This window comes from Pogona vitticeps, chromosome 5 (genome assembly GCF_051106095.1).
Source record: "Pogona vitticeps strain Pit_001003342236 chromosome 5, PviZW2.1, whole genome shotgun sequence".
Taxonomy (NCBI): Eukaryota; Metazoa; Chordata; class Lepidosauria; order Squamata; family Agamidae; genus Pogona; species Pogona vitticeps.
In genome coordinates, this window is record NC_135787.1 from 13,502,826 (window position 1) to 13,529,377 (window position 26,552).

Here is a 26,552-nt window from a genome sequence, read left to right on the forward strand (position 1 = left end):
ATCACTGCTGAAACAGTGGTATCCTAGGCTGATCGGTACGTCTCAATCAACCTGACTTTATAGAACAAAATGGAGAGAGAAGAACCATGTGAGGGAACCATGAACATTCAGGGTTTTTAAAAATTTGTTTTTTATTGGTGAATAAATCCTCTGCTCTGAAACTTTTAGGTCCATGACATGTAGGCATCCTTCAGTCTCAAGAGACTATGGAAACATGCTCTGAACAGAGGTCTTGGAACAGCATCTAGTGTGGCTGAGAAGGCCAATTCGAGGGTGACCATCCCTTCCACACAAGACAAATACAATCTTCATGATCCATGACAATTGCTCAGGAATCCACCATGCCTTACACATCGACATCTGATTTGCAGGAGGGAAATACAGAGGACACTGAGAGCAACCTGGGAGGGGGAAATAAGGTGTAATTTCCTTCAAAGATACTTGATCCCATATTTTATTGTACCTGTAAAGTATCCTGGCTTAACTTCTCTGTTTTTTGGTCCAGTTTGACATTTGTATAATGTGTATAATGTTAAATGCTTGCACGCATGTGCACGCATGCGCATGCGCGCACGCACACACACTCAAATGCCCATCCAGTGTTGCACCAGTCCTAAATCTCCACCCCATTAGCTGCTTATTTTTTCACTACTGTGTGTTATATAGTAACAGGGTGTGGGATTCATAGCAGAGCTTGAAATTTTGCTTTTTGGACCACTCCATGTAGAATCCTTCAGCCATAGCAGCTCCTGACCATATTGGCTGAGTGATTCTTTGAGCTGTATTTTTAGAAAATAATTTCTCCTTCTCTGCTTCCTGATAAGTACAGACTTATCTATTCACTCTGCACATTTAATGAGGTACTTATTTTTGCCAACTCTTCCACAGGGCAGAAACTATCGAAAGTCCTGGGTAAGCTCCTAAAGATCAGACAAAGGTAAAATGGCACTTGATGAGTCTGGAAAGCCAAAGAATCACAAACTCGTGGAATCATAAAATTGTAGAGTTAGACAGGATCACCGCTGTCATGAAATCCGAAGGTTGAAGAAATGCAGCACTGTACTGTCAGAGCTCAGCAAGGTTTTCTTTTCTTTTGAACTACAGTTCCCATCACACAATGAGCAACACTCATTGCTATGGGTTAACTTCTTTCTGTGGACTGTAGCTGCTTTGTTGTTGTTGTTTAGTCATGAAGTCATGTCCGACTCTTCGTAACCCCATGGACCAGAGCACGGCAGGCCCTCCTGTCTTCCTCCTGTAGGTGCTTTAGCAAGGGCCAACATCCCTACAATCACAACATCTACTTAGAATTGTTTGTTTACTCATCCATGAGTTCTTAAATGGTGGGTTGGTCACGCCTTGTGCCTTATATCTGTCATTTTATAAGGTCTGTCTCTAGAGACATACTTCTGCTTTTTTTAAAAAATCAAACCTTTGACTCCAAGCCAGCTGATGGTCTCTAATTGGGCACCAGCTGGCACATCTAAAATCCAAGTAAAGATCAGCCAACCAGGTAATATTGCAGCCCTATGCCAACTTCTCCAGCAAAATGTGTTTGTTATTTCAGCTTTTCATAAAATGCTCTGTTGTACATATAGTTTGATTGCTGAATCCGTTCCTAATATTTTATTTTTTCACATTGTGCAAATGAAGGGCCATTTTGTCATCTGCACAGCAACAAAACTAGATCTGCTGCAGAGAGTATATTTAACATGGAACCGCAGCTAATTTTGGTTCCATATAGTATGCACTGGTATGATAACACAATGATTTTAAACATCTATTTATCACATTCCCCATTAACATTTTAGGTCCGACTTTATTTAATTTTCTCTGTTGATTGGCAGATCTAAACCCCCCTCCTTTTATGAAAAGCACACAAAGCAGCTTGCATAAAACCTGCCAAGATAAATAAAAACACAACACAGGATAGAGAGACAGACTAAACAAGCAAAGTCAAACAGTTGAAAAGAACCCTAACCAGCATTATTAGTGTCTACTGTGTCTTTCATGTGGTTTTTAAATAAAATATGATTCCACCCACCGATGCAGTCCAAAATGCCTCTTTTGTATCAGAATGGTATTGATTTTATTTTGATGTTCTCCTCAGCAATGCTAAAGCCTGCTTAGGAATTTCTCATTTTTTATTTATACATCTCAATGGCTGCTGCTTTCCTTTGTTGCTGTTCTCTTTTTCGTGATGAACTATGATGTAATGCGATGCCCTCTAGGGACTGAACCGAAATTACCTGCATCCCCCCCCTCCTGTCCTGGTCCATTAAGGCACTTAGGCAAGGCTGCAGCCTTCTGGTTTTCAAAGCTGGCCGTTCCATCAAATGAACGCATTTCTAAGCCTTCCTATTTGGAAGGAGCGGCACAAAAGACACAGGTTAGATGCCTGGAATCTAAGCTGCAAAAGCTAGCATCATGGCAAACAAAGAAAACAAAATCTTTTTTTCTGAGTATTAGTACTGGCAGTGTCAGCTAATCTCGCTTTGTCCTGCATCTTTCAGACAGTTCGTCTTTTGGGTCATTTCCCCATTGCTGGCACATCAGCCGGTGATGCGTTTGCAGGGGGGGAAAAAAAACGTAAACTCAGGCTCTTTCTTTTCTCCTTTTGATAAACAGCCACTTTGAGATCAAAATAAATACTTGCATAATTGGTATATGTAGTTATGCAACTGATTCCGCAATCATGTGCTGTGTTAGCAAGCCAAACATCACAGAAACGCTGCAGGTGACCTATTACCCTCCACCCCATGCTAACAAGATACTCGCTCTTTTGTCTTAATGAGCTACCAATGGGTGACTACATCACTGAACTGTAGTATAGATGCCTTGCTAGAGTCATAGACGTTTAGGTCAGACTTCTTTTCTTCTGCTTTCTGCTGTCAAGAATTGTCAAGATCAAGTGCGAGTGAAAATATGTATAGCTCACTTTTCAATGAAGCCTTTCCGAAAAGTACAAAATTCTTCATAAATGATATGGAAGGAACTTCAGTTTGTTTGTTTTAAACTGAATGAAGGAGAAAGCAGAACTAATTTGCTCCTCTAGGAATCTGATGGCTTTGAATGCTTAGTTCTTTAAAAATCTGGCTTTAAATTCCTATGTGTTCAGATATGTTTGTGGTGCTCAATTAAGTTGCCGGTTCTTTTTCCCCTTACAAGCTGTTCATTTTTAATAGCTATGTGGGTGACAATTAAACCACAATCTTTCCACGATGAGCATATCTTTATCTATTGGATTTCACCAGCGCAAGTGGCGGAAAATTTATTTTCATCTCCACAATTCACACATCTCTTTGTAAATTTGAAGGAATCAGTGTGAACGTTTAAAAAAATGAATTGGAAAAGTGAAATTGACAGAAAGTGACACTGATGGATTTAACCCTTTCAGATTCAGCAGAGCTAGAATTCTCTTCCCCTCCCAGTAGCTTGATGGATACTTCCGACTTCACGGCGAGTAATTGCACACTGAATGTTACAAAGCTATTTTGTGGCATTCTCTGTTGTCTTGTGTGTGGCAGCACTCTGTTGTAAAACCTTAACAGTTGCCTGAGAAGTAACACAATGATTCAGATTGTTATAACCACCATGGCAAACTGTGTACCTGTCTCAGCTCAATACATTTATCTGTCATCAGGGGATTTGGATACGGTTCACTGTAATGGATCTCAAAATAACTAGCTCGCTTTGAAACCCATTTTGTAAATAATACCAGCCACACAAGTGAAAGTGGTGTTGTGACAGCTTGCTGATTCTGCACCAGTCTCTCAACACTGTTCTCTCAACTGACCAACAAGAGGGCATTTCATTTACTACCCCATGTTATTTCATAGGTATATATTGTTATTTCTTTATATTTAAAAAAACCACTTTTTAAAATAAAGGCATGGTTATACAGTACTATAAAGTGGAAATAAAGGCATCTTTACACATGAATTCAACTTGTGCTCCCACAGCATCAGTTTATTCTAAGCTGTCAAATAAGAATCTAGATATTTGTTAAAGGTATTTGAAACACCGAGGTGCACTGATTCTGTTGTTTTTAGCTTGTCCTGCAAAACAGTTCAGTCTCACAGCCTTTATTGCACAGAAGGATCCCATTCAAAACACACACACACACACACACACACACACACACACACACACACACACACGGGGGGGGGAACACCCATGAGTGTGGATAGTTCTTGTTGACCCATGGAAAGAAAGCATTCAGTGAAAACAGCTTTGAACAGTTGACAGTAGCCAGTCTGATCTATGGCTTGAATGCGGAAGTGATGAAAGAACTAGTCTGGCGTAATGAACGATAGATTAGACGAGACAAGGGAGGGATGAGAAATGTGTTTAGTTTGCATTTTAATACAAATAGACCGAATTCACATTTCATGAACGAATATAGAAAATGACACACAATTATCTTTCCATTTCTGCATTTCTCTGAATTGTCGAATACCACCGTCTGATCAAAAACTGCATACAAAAATCCATACTTTCATGATAGTTGTGTTTTAAAAGGCGTATGAGGAAAAATGGTTGTGCAAAATGTATTGGGGAAAAATACCTATGAAAACATATATGAAATGTAAGCATTCCCTTAAAATTGAAAATGCACATAATAAGGTAGACGAAACCTGTGCTTCCTCAAAAATGGGAGGACTTTAGGAAGCAAAGCAGATGTTAATAAGATTCTGTGTGCTCTTGCTGAAAGGAGAAGCTTTTCCCATTCTGAGTTTCACATTAATAGTTGCAATCGCAAAAACATTGTTGTGAAGTGGATTTGTCATTATATGGGGTAATCGTTAAGTGGGGCACGACTGTATTTTTTACTAATAATAATAATAATAATGTGCCATCAAATCAGTTTTGACTTAAGGTGGCCCTTTTCAGTTCCAGGTAGAGAATACTCAGAATTGGTTTGTCATTCCTTTCTTCTGGGGATGTCATGTAATCCCACCAAAAAAACGGTCCTGCAATTAACTATTTCCACCAAAGTTACAAACAGTTTACTGCAAGTAACACCTTTGGTGGCAAAACATTAACTTTTTATTGAGCAATTCATTGGTTGTCTCCATATACAGTGGGGTCTTGACTTGAGAACTTAATCCGTATTGGAAGGCGGTTCTCAAGTCAAAAAGTCTGTAGGTCAAGTCTCCATTGACCTACAGTGCATTGAAAACTGATTAATCCCGTAACAGGCCGTTTTTGTTCCATTTTGGTTTTTTTCTGGTCTGTAAGTCAATTCTCAGGCTGCAAGTCAAACCTAAATTTTGCGGCCAGAGAAGTCTGTAACTCAAAAAGTCTGTAAGTCAAGCCGTCTGTAAGTCAAGGGTCCACTGTATCTGCTGTGAAATAAGTACTGTGCCTTTGCTTCAGTGCTCCATTAAGCCTTTGGGGGGGGAAACTTCTGTTTCCCTTTTAGAACCTACTTCAGTTTATATTTATATACCCAGGTCAGGATAAGTGGTTTAAAGGAACCCTGTAAAGATTTCCTGTCATAAATTTGTAGATTAATACTCTTTGCAAAACACAGGGGACATGTACAGTTTTGACTCATCCCAGTAATGTTGCCTAAATCTTATTCTATGTTAGGGAACATCGGACCCTCCACACCTCATGCACTGTGATTTCCATCTGGAGCAAGGCCTGAACAGCTGTTTCTGAAAAAAAAAGACTGTGTCCCCATGGTTAAGCATGTTTTGAAGAAGACAAACTTAATTTGGTATCTAGCATGCCCCTGCAAGAAGGGGGAAGGAAGGAAGAGCAAAGCAGTGATGAGCTCACATCTGTCACATTTTGGAGAGTAGGAGCTTAGTTATAGAGCATGTGCTTTATGTAGACAACATCCCATATTTAATCTCTAGGGGGCAAAGTTTGGAACTTCCTGATGAGCAGGAAGTACCATATTTTCCATGTATAAGACTATACTTTTGTCTAAAATCTTTAGACTAAAAATTGAGGGTCGTCTTATACACAGAAGTAAGCTGATGAAAGAAAAAAACAAGTGGAGGAGAAAGCAGGGATCAAAGTGATCCTGCAGTGCTTTGATCCTTTTCCCCCTACACTTGCTAAGCCCCACTTAGATTTCTTAATTTTCGGTTAGAAAAGTGGGGGGCATTGTATACATGGGGGTGTCTTATACATGGAAAAATACAGTATATAATCATCCACCATCCACCTCAGGTTTCCTTGTTTCTCTCACAGACACTGGAAGAGAAATGGATTTCAGTAAGCTTTCCCTGCTACAATGTATTTATGGGTGGTTTCGTCATGAATGATCAATTAAAAGCCATTTAATTTTACAAAAGACTGCTCTTCACTGGTTAATATGGAGTGATCTAGTGTCTGCACTTATAGGAATTTCCTTGTGTAGCTTTACATGATAAGCACTTGCCATTCAAAATTTATCATGACCTCAGTTTTCCATGATCTGCTTTTTGTGTCCAGCAGCTCACCGAATGCAATTTGTCCACCATGTAGTTTAGCACTGGGACACTTTGTTGTTAAGATACAAGTCCAGGTAAATCCATTACCAAACAACAACAAAAAAGATGTGAAAGTTACTAGATAATGTATCATCTGAAAGACCTCTCTGTGTCTTTAGAAGAGAACAACTGTTCAAACACTTAAAATATCAAAGAGATTTGAGCTATCACAGAATTAGCCACAAGTCAAAAGTGATTAGTGGAGACTTTTAGCTAATTAGCAGGTATATTAGTGAAATCTACATTATCTTAGCAAACAACAAAAAGAAGAGGATTAACTGCATTATGAATTATCTTACCAGCTTGGCTTCCCTGGGGACCCACAAATGTGTGTGCATGAACACACAGCCACAGCTGGTATTCTTATGACCCTGTGTGTTTTACAGAATTAAGCTCCGGAAAAAAAAGATCAAAAGGAAATAGAAAGCTAACCTGGGCAAAATGTGATCTGAATTTAGAATAATTTAAATATGGGGAAATTTCGTAGTCTTCAACTTCTAATACTCTTCCAGTTCTGAAGTCCTTAGTTTGTTTTATATTTCTTAGGACATAATAGCTCATTTTGTTACCATAATCCTGTTTTATTTGTTTGATAGTTTGTTATTTGCTATTAGGAGCATGTCAATAATCAAAATACATTTCAGCCAGACTTAGAATAATAGTAAAAATCAGTAAAATTTTAAAATACGGTACCATCATAGGGGTTTTGGCCATGATACAGTGGGGTCTTGACTTGAGAACTTAATCCGTATTGGAAGGCGGTTCTCAAGTCAAAAAGTTCTCAGGTCAAATCTGCATTTCCCATAGGAATCCATTGAAAACCATTTGATCCGTATCTGCTCTTTTCCGTCCATAGAAACTAATGGGAAGCTGCTATTCCTCCTTCGACCACTAGAGAGGGATATTTTGTTTCTTTTTTTCTTAGGTCAAGAAAGGTTCAGGGAAGGCAGGGAAAATACAGTCCAGGCAGTACCAGGCAGTCCGAAGACTGTCTCCCAATCCACTCTCTAAACGCTGGGAGGAGTGAGGAAGCAGACAGGCACCCTTTTCACTGGCCAACAGTTAACTGAAAGTTCACATTTTGCACTTTCCCTGCCTCCCACGTGGGTTTTTTTCAGTTCTTAACTCAAATCTAAGTATGTAAGTCAAGTCAATATTTTCCTATGAGAGTGGTTCTTAAGTCAAAATGTTCTTAACTCAAGCCATTCTTAAGTCAAGACCCCACTGTATGTTCTCACACATATTTTGTTATAAGCCGATAATATTACAGTGGAAGATATTTTTTTTGTGGAGGTGGAATGTGCACAAATCAAGACATACAACAGAAGGTTTCTGAGTTCCTCTGACTCTGCAGATTTCAGATTTCTCCTTCTATGAAATACTATTATTTTTCATCAAGCTTCCAAAACAGCCCCAGCTATTCATGGATACAGTACTTGTTATTGTTTCCACTGCCTTTTGTAATGGCCATGTTATTGGAATTTGAGTTCATGTTGAGTCTGTGGGATTTTTCTGAAATATATTTTGCATCCTTCATTTCCATAACATTTCAGTGCTCTTTTGAGAATTGATATATGTAGTATGGATCACTGTCTTAGCTCCCTGTTCAGGAAGTAGCTTGTTTTCTTCTTCCTGGTGGCAGGAATCCTACCATCAGGAAGACAAATATCTAACATCCAAATATTTGCATGATGGTCAATGCTTGTGAATCCAGACATTTGGAGTCTTGATTCTGTTATCAGGGAGGAGAAGGTTTACTAGATTAATAGGAAGTACATGTTCTTGGGATATGGGCAAGAGAAGGGTCAGGGTAAACAATATTTCCAACACATACACACCCACAAACTCTTAAATTTTGTGGGATTGTTCATTCCTTCTAAAAGAGGATGCAAAATCTGGGAACTCGTACAAGTCCATTGGGGGGAGCTATTTTTAAATACAAGATGGCAATGGAGTTTTGTTTCTTTGAATTATATTTAAAAAGGAGCCGGAAAGCAGTTTCAAGCCATTACTCAACTGCTCAAGACAGCCCTCAACCTCAACTTCCCATGTCTGCACCATCAACCTGGGGAGACGGTAGCTCTCAGAAAGCTTCAGCAGACATCAGGTGATCCCAGCCAGGAAGAACCTGCACTGCCAGCCAATCCAATGCTAGAAAGGTCAGGGCAGAGCATCTGGAGACAGTGGCACCTGGTGGATAAAGAGCAGCAAAAGCAAAAGCGGTGCAGAATCGGGTTGTTTCAAACACAGAGGAAACACACATACACAAAGGAAAGGAAAATGAGAGCAGGATCTTGTTCTAATAAGAAGCAAGAAAATCTTGGTTACTATAAGGGGATATCTTGACAGGGACAGGTAATCTCAGCATGGTGAGACTCATCTCTGCAAAATCAGGATTTTTGTATTTCTCATATTCCTAATATAGTTGAAAAGTCACATTGCAGCCTAAAGTTCATGGTCTCCCTATCCCCCTTCTCTATCTTCTCCTGTTGGAAGGTGGTTCTCAGATAGACTTTGGGCACAACCGTGTTTTGTTGTGTTTTGCTTTCTCATTAAGTGACTACAGTATTCTAGATTTTTGTATTTTATGTAGGGTTGGATTCAATGGCCTTATAGGCCCCTTCCAACTGCATTATTCTATGATTCTATTAGTTTCAAGGTTTCTTTTTGCTCTTTAGTCTTTCATCTTAACATTTCTTTGTTGGTCACCCTTGCAATCCAAGAAATTTTTCGCATCTAGTGATACTAATCTCCTGAGCAATTTAATATCCCCATGGTGTTAGATCATAGACTTATAGAATAATTGAGTTGAAAGGGGCCTATAAGGCCATCAAATCCAACCTTTCAATGCAGGAATCCAAGTCAAAGCAGATTTGATAGACGGATTTCCAATTTTCTCTTAAAAGTTGTTCTCACTGCAACCCGTGCTGTTGCTAATGTTTTGTTGCTTGTAGTGACCAGTGATTCTTAACAAATGAATCTGATTCACAGAATGTTATTCTCTTAAAACCACTTAAAGAGGTGGTTTCGGCATACACAAAGCAAAGATTAAATTAAATACCTCAGCACTGTTGTTATTTTGTAGCATAAACAGACAAGATAGTTGGGTAAAAAGAGGATTTTAAAGAATGTATCCTGAAAATACTGAATTAGTATTGCAGGTGGAATCAAAGACAGAACGAGTAATAAATTAATTGTGTTTACTTTTTCTTATGAGATCACCCAATTCCTACCTTCTAGAAATGAATGCAGACCTGAATGAAATGTTGCGATAATAGGCTGTATATTTCTAAGCTTCTAATTTGCCCAACAAAAACTGTGTGTGAAAAAAGTGTATATTTTAAAACATGCACATAAACAAAAAGTATCCAGTAGGACTGTGGTATCCCTGGGGGAATCAGGTCCAAGATGCAGAGCTTTTTAAATGTTGTGTAAAGATGCAGAGTTTTAAACTACAATTCCCAGAATCCCACAGTGGCCGTGCTATCTGGAAGATTTTGAGAACTATGGTCCAAAAATCATCCAGAATAAAATGTGTGTGTGCTCATGTGCAAAATGCATATACACATTTATCCACTCTCTTACAATTTGTCATAAATCAAGATTTTTTCCCTGTGTATATCTCTCAGATCCATAAGTCAAAACCATGAAATGTGGCATGCAAGCAGTCCCCTTAGCATGAATTACTTTGTTCCCCTAACATGTTCATGAGAGCTGGACCATAAAGAAGGCTGACTGCCAAAGAATTGATGCTTTTGAATTGTGGTGCTGGAGGAGGCTCTTGAGAGTCCCCTGGACTGCAAAGAGAACAAACCTGTCCATTTTGAAAGAAATCAACCCCGAGTACTCACTGGAAGGACAGATCCTGAAGCTGAGGCTCCAGTACTTTGGCCATCTGATGAGAAGAGAAGACCTGATGTTGGGAAAATGTGAAGGCAAGAGGAGAAGGGGACGACAGAGGACGAAATGGTTGGATAGTGTCATTGACCCTGGAGTTGGGACAACATGAATTTGTCCCAACTCCTGGAGGCAGTGGAAGACAGGAGGGCCTGGCGTGCTCTGGTCCATGGAGTCACGAAGAGTCAGACACAACTTAAGGACTAAACAACAACAAGCATGCTAATTAGTTTGAATTAATTAGAATGTATCTGTGCTTGAAGCCTGCAGTATCCATTTCAGGCAATAAGTGGCAGACTTTCCTAATTAATGCATAGTTCTTGTGGTTGATATTGTTGGAAGTCAGGGAAAGTAATCTAATGCAAGACACAGAATTCAATAGCTGCTCCCTTTCACATAAATCGGATGGAAACTTCCCTCAGGGGCTACTGGGGTGTATCATTGCAAGCGCTATGCTGGGAAGTTCCAGCACCTAGCTGTGAATTTCCTCAGACAGACTGGTTGAAATGTGTCCAACGCCAATAGCTATATAGCTATGTTGATCTGATTGGAATCTTTATTGAATGAAATTAATAGTTAGTGCAAATGATGAAAAACTGAGAGTATGTGGCTGACCCTGTTTGTCTGTTTATCTGTATGTCTGTCCTGTGTTTTTAATTTCATCTCTGTCACTTTGTTGGTGGTTTTCTCTCCCTCGCACCCTACTTTCTGTATAGACAACCTAATTACATTTCTCTCAGACAGAAAAGAATCAAAGCTGTAACATTCTGTGTCTGGAAAAAAAAAGGAGGTGACCAGATATATTTCTTTGGAAGGTCTTGTTCATCGCAGGTTATGGCTTGAGGGTCAGAACAGGAAAAGGCTTGAAAAATGAACTATGAATTCTTGCTGCAACTGTCGCTGATGTGATTTCAAGAAAAATTAATTGTAGGCTCACACTGCAGTGTTAGAGCCTTGTTATTCTATTGGGAAAATAACATTCCTGGAAAGCAGAAGGGCATATAGAATGAAGAAGTATTACATGTTTCCCTTGAATTGTACAGATCTGAGCAGCACAGTTTTGGCTATACATGGTTTTCCCCAATAAATGGAATATTTCAATAAATAAAAAAATGTTACACAACACTGTGCTAGTATTCATTTCCAGCAAGTGGGCTGAGAAAGGTGGGTGTTGGGCTTACCTAGGGCTCTGTTGTCAGCAGTGTGGTGTAATGGTGGCAGCCTACCCCTCTTGTTATGGCAGCTCCATGTGGCAGCCATGTGCTGGGTCATGCCAGAAAGCTAACATGGGTCAGAGGAAGTGTGTGTGTGTGTATTAGTTAATCAACTGGTTATGCTTTATAGTTACATTTGTGGGGGGTGGGAATAAGAATTATACATAGATTTTGAACTACAAAATCCAGCGCCTGTAACCCAACATTGTTGAAGGGAGAAGTGTATATATCCTGTATAGGGACTATTTCTGCGGGATTGTGCAACAAAGGACGTGGACATATCGGCATAAGAGACTTTCCCCTCCTTAATCCATGGCGTACTGTTTGTTTTATTTTGTGGCTTCCAGATCAACCCTTTCATCTAGGAATGCCCAAGGTGGCCAACATCAAATCAAAAACCATGTCTGTGTCAAATCCAACTGATCAAAAGACAACATTAAAATGTGTCATCCATGAAGTGATGAGAAGCGGTGAGAACAGGGGGGACCAAATGCCATCTCTGATTAACCAGACCTGCTGGAACAAATGTGTGCTCAACAGAAGTGAAAGATCTTTAAGGAACTCTCTATATTGAAACTCAATCTTTTGTAAAATGGGCAAATTGTAGCTGAGGGCCACATAGCAGCCTCCCGGCATCAATCAACTTCCTGTACCACCCACCACCACCCAGATTTCAAACTGCGTCCAAAAGCCTGTCATTTAGCAAAGTAAATTGCAGTGGAATAGACCTGTTGAATCAGCAGGGATTTGGTGAGTAAACTCCTCCAGTAAGGTTGATTGATTTAAATGGGCCAAAGTGGTGTAGTGGATTGAGCCCTAGGTTCGAATTCCAATTTGGCCATAGAAACTCACTGGGGATGTGGAACTAGTAAAGCCACTCCTTAAACATAGGGCTTGTATTAGGAGCATCCTGAAAATCACACTAGGGCTTATTCTCAGGTTAGGTCTTATTTTCAGGGAAACAGGGTATGACTTACCTTGAAAGCTCTGTTAGGGTGGCTATAATTTGGTTATGATTCGACAGCACCAACAAAACCAAACTACTATGTGCAATTTATTTTAGTATCGTAAATCACAGTTAGGGTAGGGCCATTTGAATCAATCGAAGCAAAGTGTGCTGCATATAAAGTGTGTTGCTTACAGAGGAGTTGACTCACTATATCCCCACTAATTCAATGAACCTACTCTTGTGTGATTTGCTATGCAAAGCAATGGGATTTTGGTAATTAGGCTTAAAAGCCCTGCACATTCTCCAGGGAGTTAGAAGTAGACAATTTAAAACTGTTTAACATTTGAACATTTTTGCCCAAACCAAAAGAGAACAAAGCATTCTGTGAAAAGTAGAGACCTTGGGTTTCAAATGACTTGCGGACATGATATATGTAAATGGTTGCAACACCTTGGTTTTGACACCGTGCTTCTTTTCTACAAAGGGGATTACATGGAACTGGGATAGCTGGCAAGAATTTAAAAAGCGTGCTGCTTACATATGCCTTATAGCACTTAAAGCAGTCACTAGGCAGTTTAAATTATGCATACTACATATTGCCGCTGCGCCCGCCCCCCCCCAGTAAGCTGAGTACTCATTTTACTGACCTTCAGACGATGGAAGGCTGGATGAACCTTGAATCAGCTCCCTGGGATTGAACTCCTGGTAATGAGCACAGTTTTGGCAGCGGTACAGCAGTTTAATCCTTCTCCTTCTGACAGCACTGTCCCAAAAATCTCCTCCAAAGATTTTTGTACTAGTTCCAGCCACATTATTATTATTATTATTATTATTATTATTATTATTATTATTATTATTATTATTATTATTATTATTATTATTATTATTATTATTATTATTATTATTATTATTATTATTATTATTATTATTATTATTATTATTATTATTATTATTTTGCCACTCAAGCTTTTTAACAGTTGTGTTGTGGAGGGTGTTTCAGAAATTGTAGCTTGCATTAAAAGCGACACCTTCTGCAATTTTGTTATCTAGTAAAGGGATTTGCTGGACTCCAAATACCAACATTTTCCATTTTGGAGTTCTGTCGATGTTGCAGGCATCTTTCAAACAGCTCAGTGTGGAACACCTGGGAGATGTTGGAGTTTTAACAACTTCCCATGCTGTCTGGAGGTGGCCGGGAGGGACCTGCCTGGGCTGGGGTGACTATCAATCCATCCAACACTAACCAATAGTTCCCTCCTGCCTCTCAATTCAAAGAGAGCTCCACCTCTTTACTTTGAGTTTGTTCCCTCTCTCATTGAATCTGTTACAGTCTGTTGCTAAAAACAGACAAGAGAAAGGGCTGAATTAGAAGCCTTGGAGGCTTAACTAGCTTTGGCCAAGCTTCTTTCCCAGAAAGAAAGCTCCCAGCTGGTCCATTGCTGGTTTACATATGTGAAGTGATCCTTTGACCTTCTTGCAATATTGAACTTAGAGCTGTGCCCTTAGTCTAAGGATGGCCTGTCCAAAACCTTTGCTGGGAAGGTGCTTTCCTGCTTTGGTCACAGGCCACATGTGGCTTAGAACAGTGGTCCCCAACCTTGGGCCTCCAGATGCTCTTGAACTACAACTCCCAGAAGCCTTCACCACCACCTCTGCTGGCCAGGATTTCTGGGAGTGGAAGTCCAAGAGCATCTGGAGGCCCAAGGTTGGGGACCACTGGCTTAGAATGTCGAGTTCATGGTAAAAGTGGCCTCCCTGTGTCAAGAACTCAGATTTTTTTTAAAGAGTTATTGTTGGGCTTGCAAACAAAGAGGAGTAATTCCTCTTCAGAGTTCGTGCAGCCATGGGGTAACATTCAGCAACAAGAGGGGGTGAGTTTAGGCATTCCCCTCTGAATATATTGGGAGCTCCAGTTTGAGTAAAGCCCAAATAGGAGGAGCGCCATTACTACTCCTGCGGCTTAAGTCCATTGCTATTCTATACTTTTGAGCTTTATATGTTCTATAATGCTGCATAATATTTACATTCTGATGAGCCGTGTTCTTGTGGGTGCGTACATATTTGTAGAGAATATCATTTAATGCAGGTGACAAAGTGGGTTCTATGCCGTAATCAGGTGAGAATTCAATACACACTTATCTGGGGATAAGTCTATTGAACTTAATAGGATGTGTTTCTGGATGAATAGATATGTGTAGGATTACATTACCAAAAGCCCTGTGTGTGTGTGTGTGTGTGTGTGTGTGTGAGTGAGAGAGAGAGAGAGAGAGAGAGAGAGAGAGAGAGCGATATCAAAACATATGCAAACTTGTTTCCTTCCGGGCAGATAAAATCCCATTTTGTTCTTTAGATAACAGTTTACTTACCCCCCCCCCCCCAATGCTGAAACAGCAGGGCTGAAATGCAAGGAAGCCATTGAGGCCTGACCATTCTGGAAGCCCGCCCCATCTCATCTCAACAAGCACCTCTTGTTCTAAACAAGACTCAGTCGGTGTATTAGGGCACAATGTTGTGAAATCAGGCAAAACCCTGTCCAATTCTCTGCAGCAGCTCACCTATGAAATCACATCTCCCTAATCTCAATCGCTGTGTTTTTCCATGTGCTGGGCACGGTTCCTATTTTTTTTATTTTTTATTTTTTGCTCACATCTTAGCAGTGCCAGTTGGATGCACAAAACTGCGCCCAGCATGAGGTGGAGTGGCCGGAGGCGGCCTTCATCAAGAAGTATACAGACTCTCCATTTACTGTTTGCTAAACTACTGAAGTGCATCTGAGTTGGCAAGAGAAGGGACAAGCAAGTGGAATGAGTTACTTATAAACCATTTTGTACACTCTACAGCTGGGGCAGAAAGAGAGTGGGAATCTGGCCTTTCTCAAGCAGTAGAGAATTAGAAAGCAGGGCATTTACACCCTTTTACAGTTATAAGGTGCTATAACTCTCTGGACAGTATACAAAATGTGGCTTAAAGTTAAATGCAAATAGTAATGTCCCCTGTTTTCTATTGGACCTGTTTGCTCTGGACAGTAAAGATAGGCAAGGCTTTAAATTCAACAGAAGTCTGAGCAGGGAACTTTAAGGATAAGCTGCTAATAATGCCAAACTAGCATTCAGATGAACACATTGCAGAAAAAGCCTCCTTTGATATGCATAGTACTGAAGGACCAAAACTTGGATATGTTATTTTTGGACTATGAATCCCACAATCTCCAACTAGATGGAGGATTTGGGGATTTGTACTCCCCCCTCCAAACTCTGGGAATTTTCTCCCTGCCACTCAAGCTCTGCAAAGTACGTACACGGTGTTACCAAAATTCTTCCCATGTGTCTTGTACAACTGCACACACAGAACTATAACCACACCTCCTATGCTGTTCCATCTGCAGTAAATCCATGAATTGAGTTGGCTTGTAGTGGGTGGAAGGGGAAAACTTTAAAGTGTCCTGATAGAGATTCAGAAACACTGCATTTTCTGTCTAGATTAAAGATCTGTATGGTATTATGTCTACCATACAGCATTCAACCAAATGAACATCAAAGAATTGGACGCTTGCTCTATTCAGGAAGCTAAAGTGCCGACTAAAAGGAGTCATTTACTGGCCAGTAGTACTTATTGGCTGTTTTCACCTCTGTCAGGAATACATTGAAGCAGTGACCATTTGGAGTCAGTGCTGGCTGAAGTTACTGGCAGGGCTGTACGATGATGGTGCAGGATGTTGCTGTATAATCTGTAAATCATGCTCCAACCTTTAACATTTCATTCATCCCTGGGAATGGCATTTGTTTACTCATCTTGTGCAGTGCTTCATAGCAAGTCTGAAGATGAACCTGAAAACTCATTTCCTATGTAGTAAGTATTAGGCTGAGACTTCGGTTGAGACAACAGATCATAGAATCATAGAATCGTCATAGGGTTGGAAGGAACCTTAGAGGTCTTCTAGTTCAACCCCCTGCTCAAGGCAGGAGGTCTCATGCCATCCTGGACAGATGGCTGTCCAATCTTTTCTTGAAATCCTCCAGTGATGGGGCACTACCCACAACATCAGGAGGCAAGCTGTTCTACTGCTTGATGGTTCTCATCATCAGGAAATTCCTCCTTATTTCCAGTTTGGATCTCCCTGTGATGTGTTTCCCCCTATTGGTTCTTGTCCTGCCCTCAGGCGCAATGGAGAATAAATCTATGCCCTCTTCCCTGTGGCAACCCTTCAGATATTGAAAGACTGCTATCATGTCTCCCCCTCAGTCTTCTCTTCATTAAGCAAAACATACTTAGTTCCTTTAGCCGTTCTTCACAGGATTTAGCCTCCAGTCCCCTTATCATCTTTGTTGCTCTTCTCTGCACCCCTTCCAGGACCTCAGCGTCTTCTTTGTATTGTGGTGACCAGAACTGGACATAGCATTCCAAGCACACCTCACCAGCATGGTATAGAGTGGTACTTTGAACAGCTGGAAGATCTTCCACTTTGAGAGAGAGAGCTTTGTTCTTAAAGTTGTGACCTTTTCCTCTTGCAGGAGGAGACAGAGAGCGAATGACAGCAAACCATGAGACATACCTCCTTATGGCCAGCACTCAGAATGACATGGAGGACTGGGTGAAGTCTATCCGCAGGGTTATATGGGCACCTTTTGGAGGAGGTGAGTACGTCTCAAAAGGTTGGAAGAAGAGAGTCGAGACTTATCTTATGTGTGGCTTACTCTGTTTTGACTTAAAACCTTAGTTTACTTGTTAATTAAATGAATCAATGTGCATTGCATATTTTTATGTTTAACAGAGGAAACTGGATGTATTTTGTTTGATTTTTTTGTGCACAAAAAGTTCATTGAAGTAACATTAGGAAGCCACTTTACTTGAGATTTTATTAGTGTACTAGATGTTCCTTGAAAGAACTTCAAATCTGGTTGTTGCTGTTGTTGTTTGTTTATTTGTTTGTTTGTTTGTTTTGCAACCTGGAAAACCAACCATGTCTTTCTTGATGACTGCATTCATGGGAGATCTGTTGCCATAACAGCAGTACCTTTTTAATTCTAAAGCAAGAATGGAATCCAATGTTGGTTATGCTTGCACAGTTGGTTGTGCAAACTGTTGTACAATTGTTAGTGTGACAGTGAAGTCTGGTGCGACTATGCTGGTGGGATTTTCATTTCTCTAACATTACATTGGACACATGTGGTAGGCCTAGTGGGTCCTCGTGTGAATGTTATGTACTTGCCATGTTATTTTCAGTGTTGGCAACGGAGAAAGGTGATGTTCTCTATCCTAAAAATTAAAATAAAAGTGTCACATTTAAGCAGCATACTCTTGAACTAATTCCATTGAAGTCAGGACAAGCTTCAGAAGAAAGAAGTTTAATAAGAGAAAATGCAAGTGAAGTCATTTAAAGTGGTTCTCTGATTAACTAGCTTGTTTTCCAGTATCAAGATTCATCTCATTTCTCCATATTTCTGTTCAGGAGAGAATGATTCCCACTTGCATGCTGGGCTTCCACTAGACTACAAAGAATACAGAATTTCTGGCTTACTCCCAGTAATGTTTGACTGTGAAAATAAATGTCTGACAGTTCAGTAGCAATGCTTGTGTTCTTTTTAGTAACAAGGGAGAACAGCGTTGCAGCTGAAGAACTATGTTTACTTTTGCAAAATCACCCTCTCCACTGATAGGGGAGCTGAAGAAAGTTATCATGGTTAACGGATCCTCCAGAGAGGGATACACAACATGCATGCTCCCTGTCTAGTATTTAAGACTGGGAGGTTTTGTTTAAAAAGAGAATTTCACTCCATGACTGGTGGTCCTATCCTATGCCACTGTTTCAACTAGAATCTTGCCCCGACTACCTTTGGGTGTATCTGCAGCTGTGTATTGGATGTTCTTGGTAGAGGGAGGGGGTATACCAGCTGAAGGAAGTCCAAGACACATCTGAAATTTATTCTATGTCAACTAAGAATCTGGTGTCTGTGCAAAATAAAATCCCAAGGCAGCCCACCTCCCCTGAGTTTTTAAATGTGGCTATGATGACCTACAGCTGAGAGTTTAATCATTTCATTTCTCTCCAGAAGGTCAGATTCTTGCAGTCCTTCTCGTTGGTTCTCTGTAATACAGTACTCATTTTCTGTTTTAGTATGTGACACGTCTCACGGGTTGATGTGTATCCTATTAACAGCTCATTTATTGCAGTTTGTTGGCTCAGGAAAACCCTGCATTGGTTTTCCAGCCCAAAGAGAGTAGAAGAAATTTCACTTCAAACCTTGTCTTCCATTTTTATCCCTTGATTTCACCAAGTAGCTTCAGGCAGGGAATTGATGACCCTGGGCTAGTTTACTCAATACCACGGGGTGCCAAATCTCAAAGTGCTGGCTGAAATCTCAGGGGATTGCTGTACTTCTTCAAGCAGAGAGACAAACCTCAGGAGGAAGAGCAAGAAAGTCTGTATACTTGCTTGTGAAGGGTCCCTAACAAGACATCCTTCTCTATCCATTGCCAGCTGTTGCCAAGGCTCACTGGCTCAGTGCAAAGTTGTTTGCACATCTGTTGTGCTTGTTTAAGGGACGTGGTGGCGCTGCGGGTTAAACCACAGAAACCTCTGTGCTGCAAGGTCAGAAGACCAGCAGTCGTAAGATCGAATCCATGCAATGGAGTGAGCTCCCGTCACTTGTCCCAGCTCCTGCCAACCTAGCCATTTGAAAGCATGCAAATGTGAGTAGATAAATAGGTACCATCTCGGTGGGAAGGTAATGGAGTTCCGTGTCTAGTTGTGCTGGCCATGTGACCATGGAAACTGTCTTCGGAAAAACACTGGCTCTATGCATTGGAAACAGGGATGAGCATCGACCCCTAGAGTCAGACACGACTGGACTAAATGTCAAGGATAACCTTTACCTTACAATCTTGTAGATAGGTGAAGTTAACAATATGGCACCTTTAGGCTTCATAACCAAGCAGCAGTGGCATTACCAAGTTACAGCCGCAAGGCAATGTAGTCGTGTCATTGTTTTGTTAATGCCCTAAACAGCTCCTTTGCATTTTTGTACAGATTTACCAAAACTTGCAAATTTTGTTAAATGGAAGAATTTGAGATTTTTTTTAAAAAAAACTGAAAATAACTGCTCCCTCCATCTGGGCTCAGAGATTCAAATGCATCACTCTTAGAATCTTGGTTTGAATCCCTGCGTATTCAACCATATTGCTGATAGATTAAGATTTTCACTTTAGGCTCCTCGTTTTCAGCACCTATATAGCAAGTCACAACATAATCCTCCCTTGGATGAGAATAGATGCATCTATTGAATGTGGTCAGTGCAAACGAAAGGGAATTTTGCTTCACTCTGTTTTTGAAGAATTCATCAAAATTCACAGATTTCTTCATATTTGAAACAGAAAGAGCTTAAGATGTTTTATTTTAAAAAAACTTAAACATGGGAGAAAGTGAAATCTAACAGATTTTTTTTCTTATGTTCCACGGATGAGTATTTGTTGAGCTCTAGAATAATAACTTAAAAAGATATATATGTTGTTTGAATTATGCCAGACACTTGTAAATGCAGTTTTAATGCCCAGATCTATTTCAGCAAGTCACTGTGAGTCACCATCCTGGAGATACAGGGAAAGAAGCCACTGACTGACATCAGTACAAATGCTGGTACTGAATAAGAAGGCTCTTAGTGGTTTTAGATTTGTATTATAATGGATATACAGTATTTTGGCAGAAGGCCTAACGTTCATCAGGAATATTAAAATGTATCCTGGTGCAGACAAGAAGGAAATGTGATTAAAGTGTTTGTGGGGGGGGTGATCAGAAGAGGTCACATGATGCACATGCTCGTCTCTGGACCATGGAAGGCCCATTTGCTCCTGTGCTGCTCTATTTCTTTTCCTCACAAAAATATATTGTTTTGTTTTTACTAAAGAAAGCCCCTTTGTGCCCTCTAGTGGCCAATAAAAATTATTTTATTATTTGTTTCATTCAAAAATAAGTTGAGGAGTGTTGAATGCCCCTCACAGCAATTGCTTCTTCTGCCCCCTAGCAGACACAATGAGACTCTTTGACGCATTTCCCCCCACAAAAAGTTTTAAATTTTGAGGAGGGATTGTGGGGATATTGAGGGGTCTTGGAAGTGTGGGAGGGCACATTTGGCCCCTAAGGCTAAATTAGGCTCTTGAAAACGATATGTTAGCCACACGTGGATTAAAGTATTTGTTTATATTATATCGTGTAGCTTCCCCCCCCCCCCGTTGAACATGGACATGTTTACAGCTGAGCTGAAGTAAAATTTCATGTGGTTATCACATGTCAAACATCATTCTCCAATTCAGTTGATTTCAGTGCTTGTGGTTTCTATTGGTACAACTTTTCTTCTTCATCTTTTACCCTGCCACTCTTTGGTCTCATCTGCCTGTTCTTATGTTTAATATTATTGGCTGTAGTGAGCTTTGTGGTTTCATCAGTGATGTCACAGCCTGTTCTGATGCTGTCGTACATAAAATCACACTCTTTTTTTTTTTTTTTTTTTTGGTGCTAGTGCCATATTAAATGATAATGTGATCCAGTGCTGTTTCTGTCGAGCAGAGGTCAGACAAGTAGAAAACGGTCATTTCTAAACAGCAGTTACCACATTGGTTCTTAACCTTTCAACCTATGATTCTCCGTTTACAGAAGTCATAGACTGCATGCTCAGTGGTGAGGGATTCTGGGAGCTGAAGGTAAAAATGTCTGAATGGCCAAAGGTGGAGAATGATTGAATTTGGGGAAGGAAAAGGAAATACATATAGGGATGGGACTTTCCGATATCAAGGACTTCCTGTCCCATGATTCACCTGGAGTCCTTCAGGCAGAAATCTGGGACTAGGAGAGGAGAAACCAGAAGATAAGAAGATAGATCCTTCTATCTCCATTTTCTGCTTATCTCTCCTGAACTTGGAAGAAGGAAGGGATACTCCTCAGTCTCACTGCTTCCTGGAAGGTACCCAGTGGTCTATGGAGAAGGTACTTCAGTGAGAGACTCCCCCTATAGAGTCTAGTGGGTAGTGAGAATACCCTCTCTAATGAGTACCGGAGCAATTCCTAGAAAGCTGTGAGATTGAGGAGGTCTTGCCTTTTTTTTCATAGTTGATACATATGGAGAAAAGCAAGAAAAGGTGGAAAGGCATCTCTTTTTTTGCCTTCTGGTTTCTCCTCTTACAGTTCCAGAATCCAGCTTGTGGAAGTCTAGGCAAAATTCTGGAAATGGATGTACTTCACCTCCAAATGACTCAAGCTTGGCAAACAACAGTAACATGGATGTTCACGTCGTTTGGAAGGGAGAGCTTGATAGCTTGTTCCAGTGCATCAAATGGGCTTGTTTTGAAGCAAGTGCTGAAGGTAGAGAACAATCCATAACTAATTTCTGATACAAAATTTCTGATTAGTAAAATTTGGAAACTATTATTATTACTCTGGAGAGGTTATTGCCAATGTAACAATGGGCTAAATCTGTTTTAGTCTCATTGGGATTTGGTAAGGCAACACTAGGATAAATCCAAATAATTTAAAGTCTACTCTGTTTTGGACTCACAACTGCATTTAGCTCCATGCAGTTGCTATTTTAAGAACCATGTGGCTACCGCTACCACAAATGGGGACATCTTAAAACAGCATCTTTCTGGCAAATGTACAATGTGGCATCGGTAATAGAGTCCTGTAGGGTAGAGTGAAGCCTTCTTGTTCACTTTCTTTGCCTATATGTGGCTTATCTGCATTTGATCTTCGGGCATTCCTGATAGCAGCACCATGAAAACTGACCATGTAGTGAGGGTAAGATTCTCTCTGTTATTGGATGAGCAAGGATTTATTCCGAATCTCAGTCTTCTAAGTTCATCGCCTCATTATCCATTGTACAAGGATATTTTGCAGTTCTGTCTTGGCTCTATTGTTACTATATTTTGATTGCATGACCATGAGTCAACAATATAGTGGAGCCAGCTTGGCATATGAACCAGGACTGATCAGACCCTGCTCGCTCAACCAGTCACCTTGGTCAAATATCCAAAGCTGCTTCTTACATTGTAGCCCTTTTATGCCAAATGTGCATTAGAGCAGAAAAGGAAATCTTGTTCCAGATCTCATAAAATAAAAATTCAGAGTCCTTGAATTCCGCTGACTAAGTTGCAGCTAAAAGAATAGTAGTAGTTCTTCATGCAACACATGTTAAATATGTGGAGATAGCTACTAGTAGATCATGCATTTCAGGCAGTATTTTAGACAGCTTTTTTAAAAGGATGGAAAAGATTTTGGACTATACATGTAGCCCTTTTCTGACCTTGTAACCTGTAAGTATGGAAGGTTCTAATTATGGTGGGCTTGGGGCATCTTGAGACCTTCTTCAATAGGGCTTTCATTACTCACGCAAGCTATATGGAACCTGCATTTACAAATGCAGTATGCTTTTGAACACCATGTTTTGAATACAAGCAATGTTTAAGGTCATTGGTGCTGTGCCTTCTTTATGAATGCCTAGAAGCATCTGTCTGCTTCTGTTAGAAAGTTAGGGCCAGTCTTAAGTTCCTGTATGCACCAAGATTTTTGGAGACTGACTGCAATAGCAAAAGGCATGCGGTTAGAGCTGTAATGAATCTCCAGTGTTGTCACCATTGGGAAAACACTAATAGGGGAGTCTTTCACACATCAAGATACTCTATCAAAAGTAGTCAACCATGCTGAGACTTTTGGCTCCTGCACAAAAGCCAAAAGACAGCACCTGTAATAATACATTTAGTACTGCAGAGGTGGAAGAGTCCAGACCTTGTCAAGGAGGCACAGTTGGGAATCGAACTCTCAGCCTCTGCTGATACTTAAACCACTGAGCTACCCAGCATTAGTAGCAGCATTAGTTAACTCCCCTCCCCCCAGTTTTGTTTTGTGTGCGCACCTGTGCACAATACCTCGCATTTGTATTCTATGTCAAAATATAAGCTTTTTGCAAAAACACCCTCTTCAGAACTTGCAAAAAAAAAAGTACTGCAATGAAAACGAGGTTCAAAAATTCCTTTTTCCAACAGTGGGGACAAAATTTTTGAATTTTTTTAATTCCTCACCTGAGAGAATAAAAGAAAGGAAGATTATATCCCTGCATGAAACCCATGCTGAGGTTTCAAACCACAGTAGCTCCAGTGGAAATATCTGATGTAATAGGAAAGCGCTGCCTGAGTCTGAATCTCTGGAGAACAGCTGCCAGTCCTTATAGACTAGATGGATTAATGGTCTGACCCAGTGTTGTCCTAGTTTAAGGCAGCTTCTTGTTCAAGAAGAAGAGTAATTTTAGAAATGTTGTGGCACTCGTAACCTAGGCCTGTGGCTAGGTCTCCCAGTTCCTTTCAGAGGGCAATTCAGAATTTTGCAAAGGAACTTAATTTGGGCTGGAATGATTTCGGCCCAATTTAATTCAGTTTGCGCCTTGGATTCGAATCCATTTGTAAATTTGTTGGGCTGTGCTCAGGAATTGAAGCTGGCTGCTCTGCTTCAATGCAGACGTCACCTAAACTGATCCACATCAGGCTGATTTTGTTCATAATTCAGGCTTTGGCTGGTTTGCAGCCCTATTTTGAGCTATTTGTTGTAGGAAGAACTACCTGAATAGGATTTGCTTTTCTTTTTTTTTAAAAAAAAGGTTCCACCTCCGTACATTTAAAGTGGTGCTCTGAATTTGACCTATTAAGCCTCCTTCTTGCATTTTTGCAGTCCTAGGTAAGCCTAAAAATAAGATTTTTTTTCTGAAGCCTTAGATGGACTCCCATCCATAAGCCACCTAGAGTGGTCTATCGACTAGATAGGCGGGATATAAATAAAATAAATAAATAAATAAATAACCAGTTGGTGGACAGTGGTTTGATGAGCCGTGAATTTTGCAAGCCTGTTACAAAATTCGCTTTACAGTGGAAGTGTTGGAAGGACAGCTGGAAGAAAATCTACCAATGCAGACACAGTTACTAACCAGCCTTTGTTTATGCATCTACCCCATCTTCTTGGAATGGAGAATATGTTTATGTTTCCAAAGGATTAGATCTGAGAGCAAAGGTGTGTGACCTTCTGTGAACTTCTAATAATGGAGGTTGACCTTCTGGAGAGACTAGTGGCACGGCAGAGATCACAGAGCAGGCAGCTCTGCAAATTATTAACCGGTTTATTAAACTGTGCTGTTAACATGTACCAGCAAGAAAGGGAGGGGAGGAGAAAAACCAGCTGGGAACCTATTGCTTGTGAGCAGGGAAAATAGGAAAAGCAGCGTGAACAGCCTTAACAAAACAAAAAGGCAAATCCAATATCCTCAATATTTGTCTGTGCGTTAAATTCTTTCCCTGATTAGATTTATAAGGTGACATATTTCTGTTGGTACTCGTGATAAGAGGGAAGCAAGCTTTGATTACACAGCGTGAAAGGAAAAATAACATGAAACTAGAAGGAGCAAGAAAGATTAATGGGAGCCGGACACTCATGTGAGAGGCAAAGGGGCTCTTAAGCTGCCACACGTGATGGTTGTTTGAAGTCAACTCAAAGTCAACATTAAAAAAAAGAAAGAATCAACATTGTAGAAGCTGTACCAGCTTGCTTTGCCTCTTTTGCTTTGTTTTGCCTGCACCTGCCGCATGCATGAGCTGGACTTGAGCAGAAGGAAAGAGCAGTAGTATAGTAGAAGCAGAAGAAGCCGCCGCCACTGCCTTTGAAACCTTGCCACTGAGACTAGTTGGGCAGGGAGAATAGTGGCACCGGTGTCGTCGTGCGTGAGATGTGTATTCTTCAGGCGATTTTCAAGGAACTTTGTGGCGATGCTGAGCAGCTGATCCCATTGGGACCGACGTCTTTGCTACACGAGTCAGGGACAGCAGGAAGACAGCAAATCATCCAGACTATCTAAAGAAGGAGGCGTTTGCTTGCATAATAATTAAGGGGGAAGAGAACAAGCCTTTCGAAAAGCATCCATCATGGACACATGGTAGCCTTTTGGGAGATGCTGTCATGATTTTTGTCCCCCGTTCGCGGAGATAAAAAGGGAGTTAGCAAGAAGCGTCCAAGGCAAACCTTTGGGGGGGGGTCATTGTTCCGTTTTTCTGTTCATCCTTGCTATTTCTCTGATGGAATTTGTGCTCCCCTCCCTCCCCACTGGCTCCACCCGGTATAGTTTCAGCTGAGAAGAAACACACGTCCTCACAAATCTTGCCACAGAGACGCCCCCCACAAGCAACCTTTGATGGAAGATGTACCTTTCCATTGACATTCTTTTGTCATGACGAAAGAATGCCATTGTCGCCACGCAACAGGAACAGAAATCAAGGAGGACGAACAAGACGTATGCATTAGCAAAGGAAGGATGATAGCAATTTTATTCCCTGTAAAGAGCCAAGTTCTGCTGAGGTTGAGAAGATCCGCAGCTTGAGAAGCTCAAGGGAGGAAACACTACTAAAATAGTCGAAAATAAGAATGGTGGATTACCGCGTGCAGTCTAGAAAGGGGCTGTAACACATGCTTGGGGGTTGCAACTATTCTTCACACCTGCATGATGCCTGAGGACAGGAATACAGGGGTCCGTGCCTCAGGTGCCCTGGCATCATCCCCCTTCGTCCCCAAAACTACCTACAGGAGAATTAAACGATGTTTTAGCTTCCGCAAAGGTAGGTGCTGTTTAACACTGACATTGTGCTGTCTTCTGTTACTTTCGGAGCCCTTTCTTCTATAAGATTGGGGGAGGAGGCGTGAGCGTGAAGAGCTGTTGGGTTTTGAATAGAAATGGTGAAACAATGGGCAAAGAAGAATAAAAAGCGCGCAAGCTTGCTAGGCTGATTTTATTTGTCCTTGATTTATTGGCACAAAGGTGACCATTATTGTGAAAAAAAATTGCTATGCAACTGAGACTTGAACATAAAAGAAGTGCCGAAAGTGGTTCCCCCCCCCCTAAAAAATAAATTGATGTGAATCATAGCTGGCTGAATGTCAGACATCAAGGACGATAAACCAAGAACTTTAAGTGTAGATGGTAGTCA

General features: G+C 40.7%; 1 protein-coding gene across 10 annotated transcripts in view; it reads left to right on the top strand.

Moving 5' to 3' along the window:
• Nucleotides 1-26,552, top strand: part of ARHGAP24 (Rho GTPase activating protein 24) — a 361,497-nt gene that overhangs the window by 281,114 nt on the left and 53,831 nt on the right. For 6 of the 10 annotated variants that reach the window (XM_073002006.2, XM_078394523.1, XM_078394524.1 and 3 more), the window contains one exon: nucleotides 17,060-17,182. In XM_073002006.2, coding sequence (XP_072858107.2) covers nucleotides 17,060-17,182 — 123 coding nt within the window. Of the gene's footprint in view, nucleotides 1-11,946; nucleotides 12,070-17,059; nucleotides 17,183-24,493; nucleotides 26,184-26,552 lie in introns of those variants that run through there. The other 4 variants (XM_073002003.2, XM_073002004.2, XM_073002005.2 and 1 more) reach the window with 2 other exon arrangements.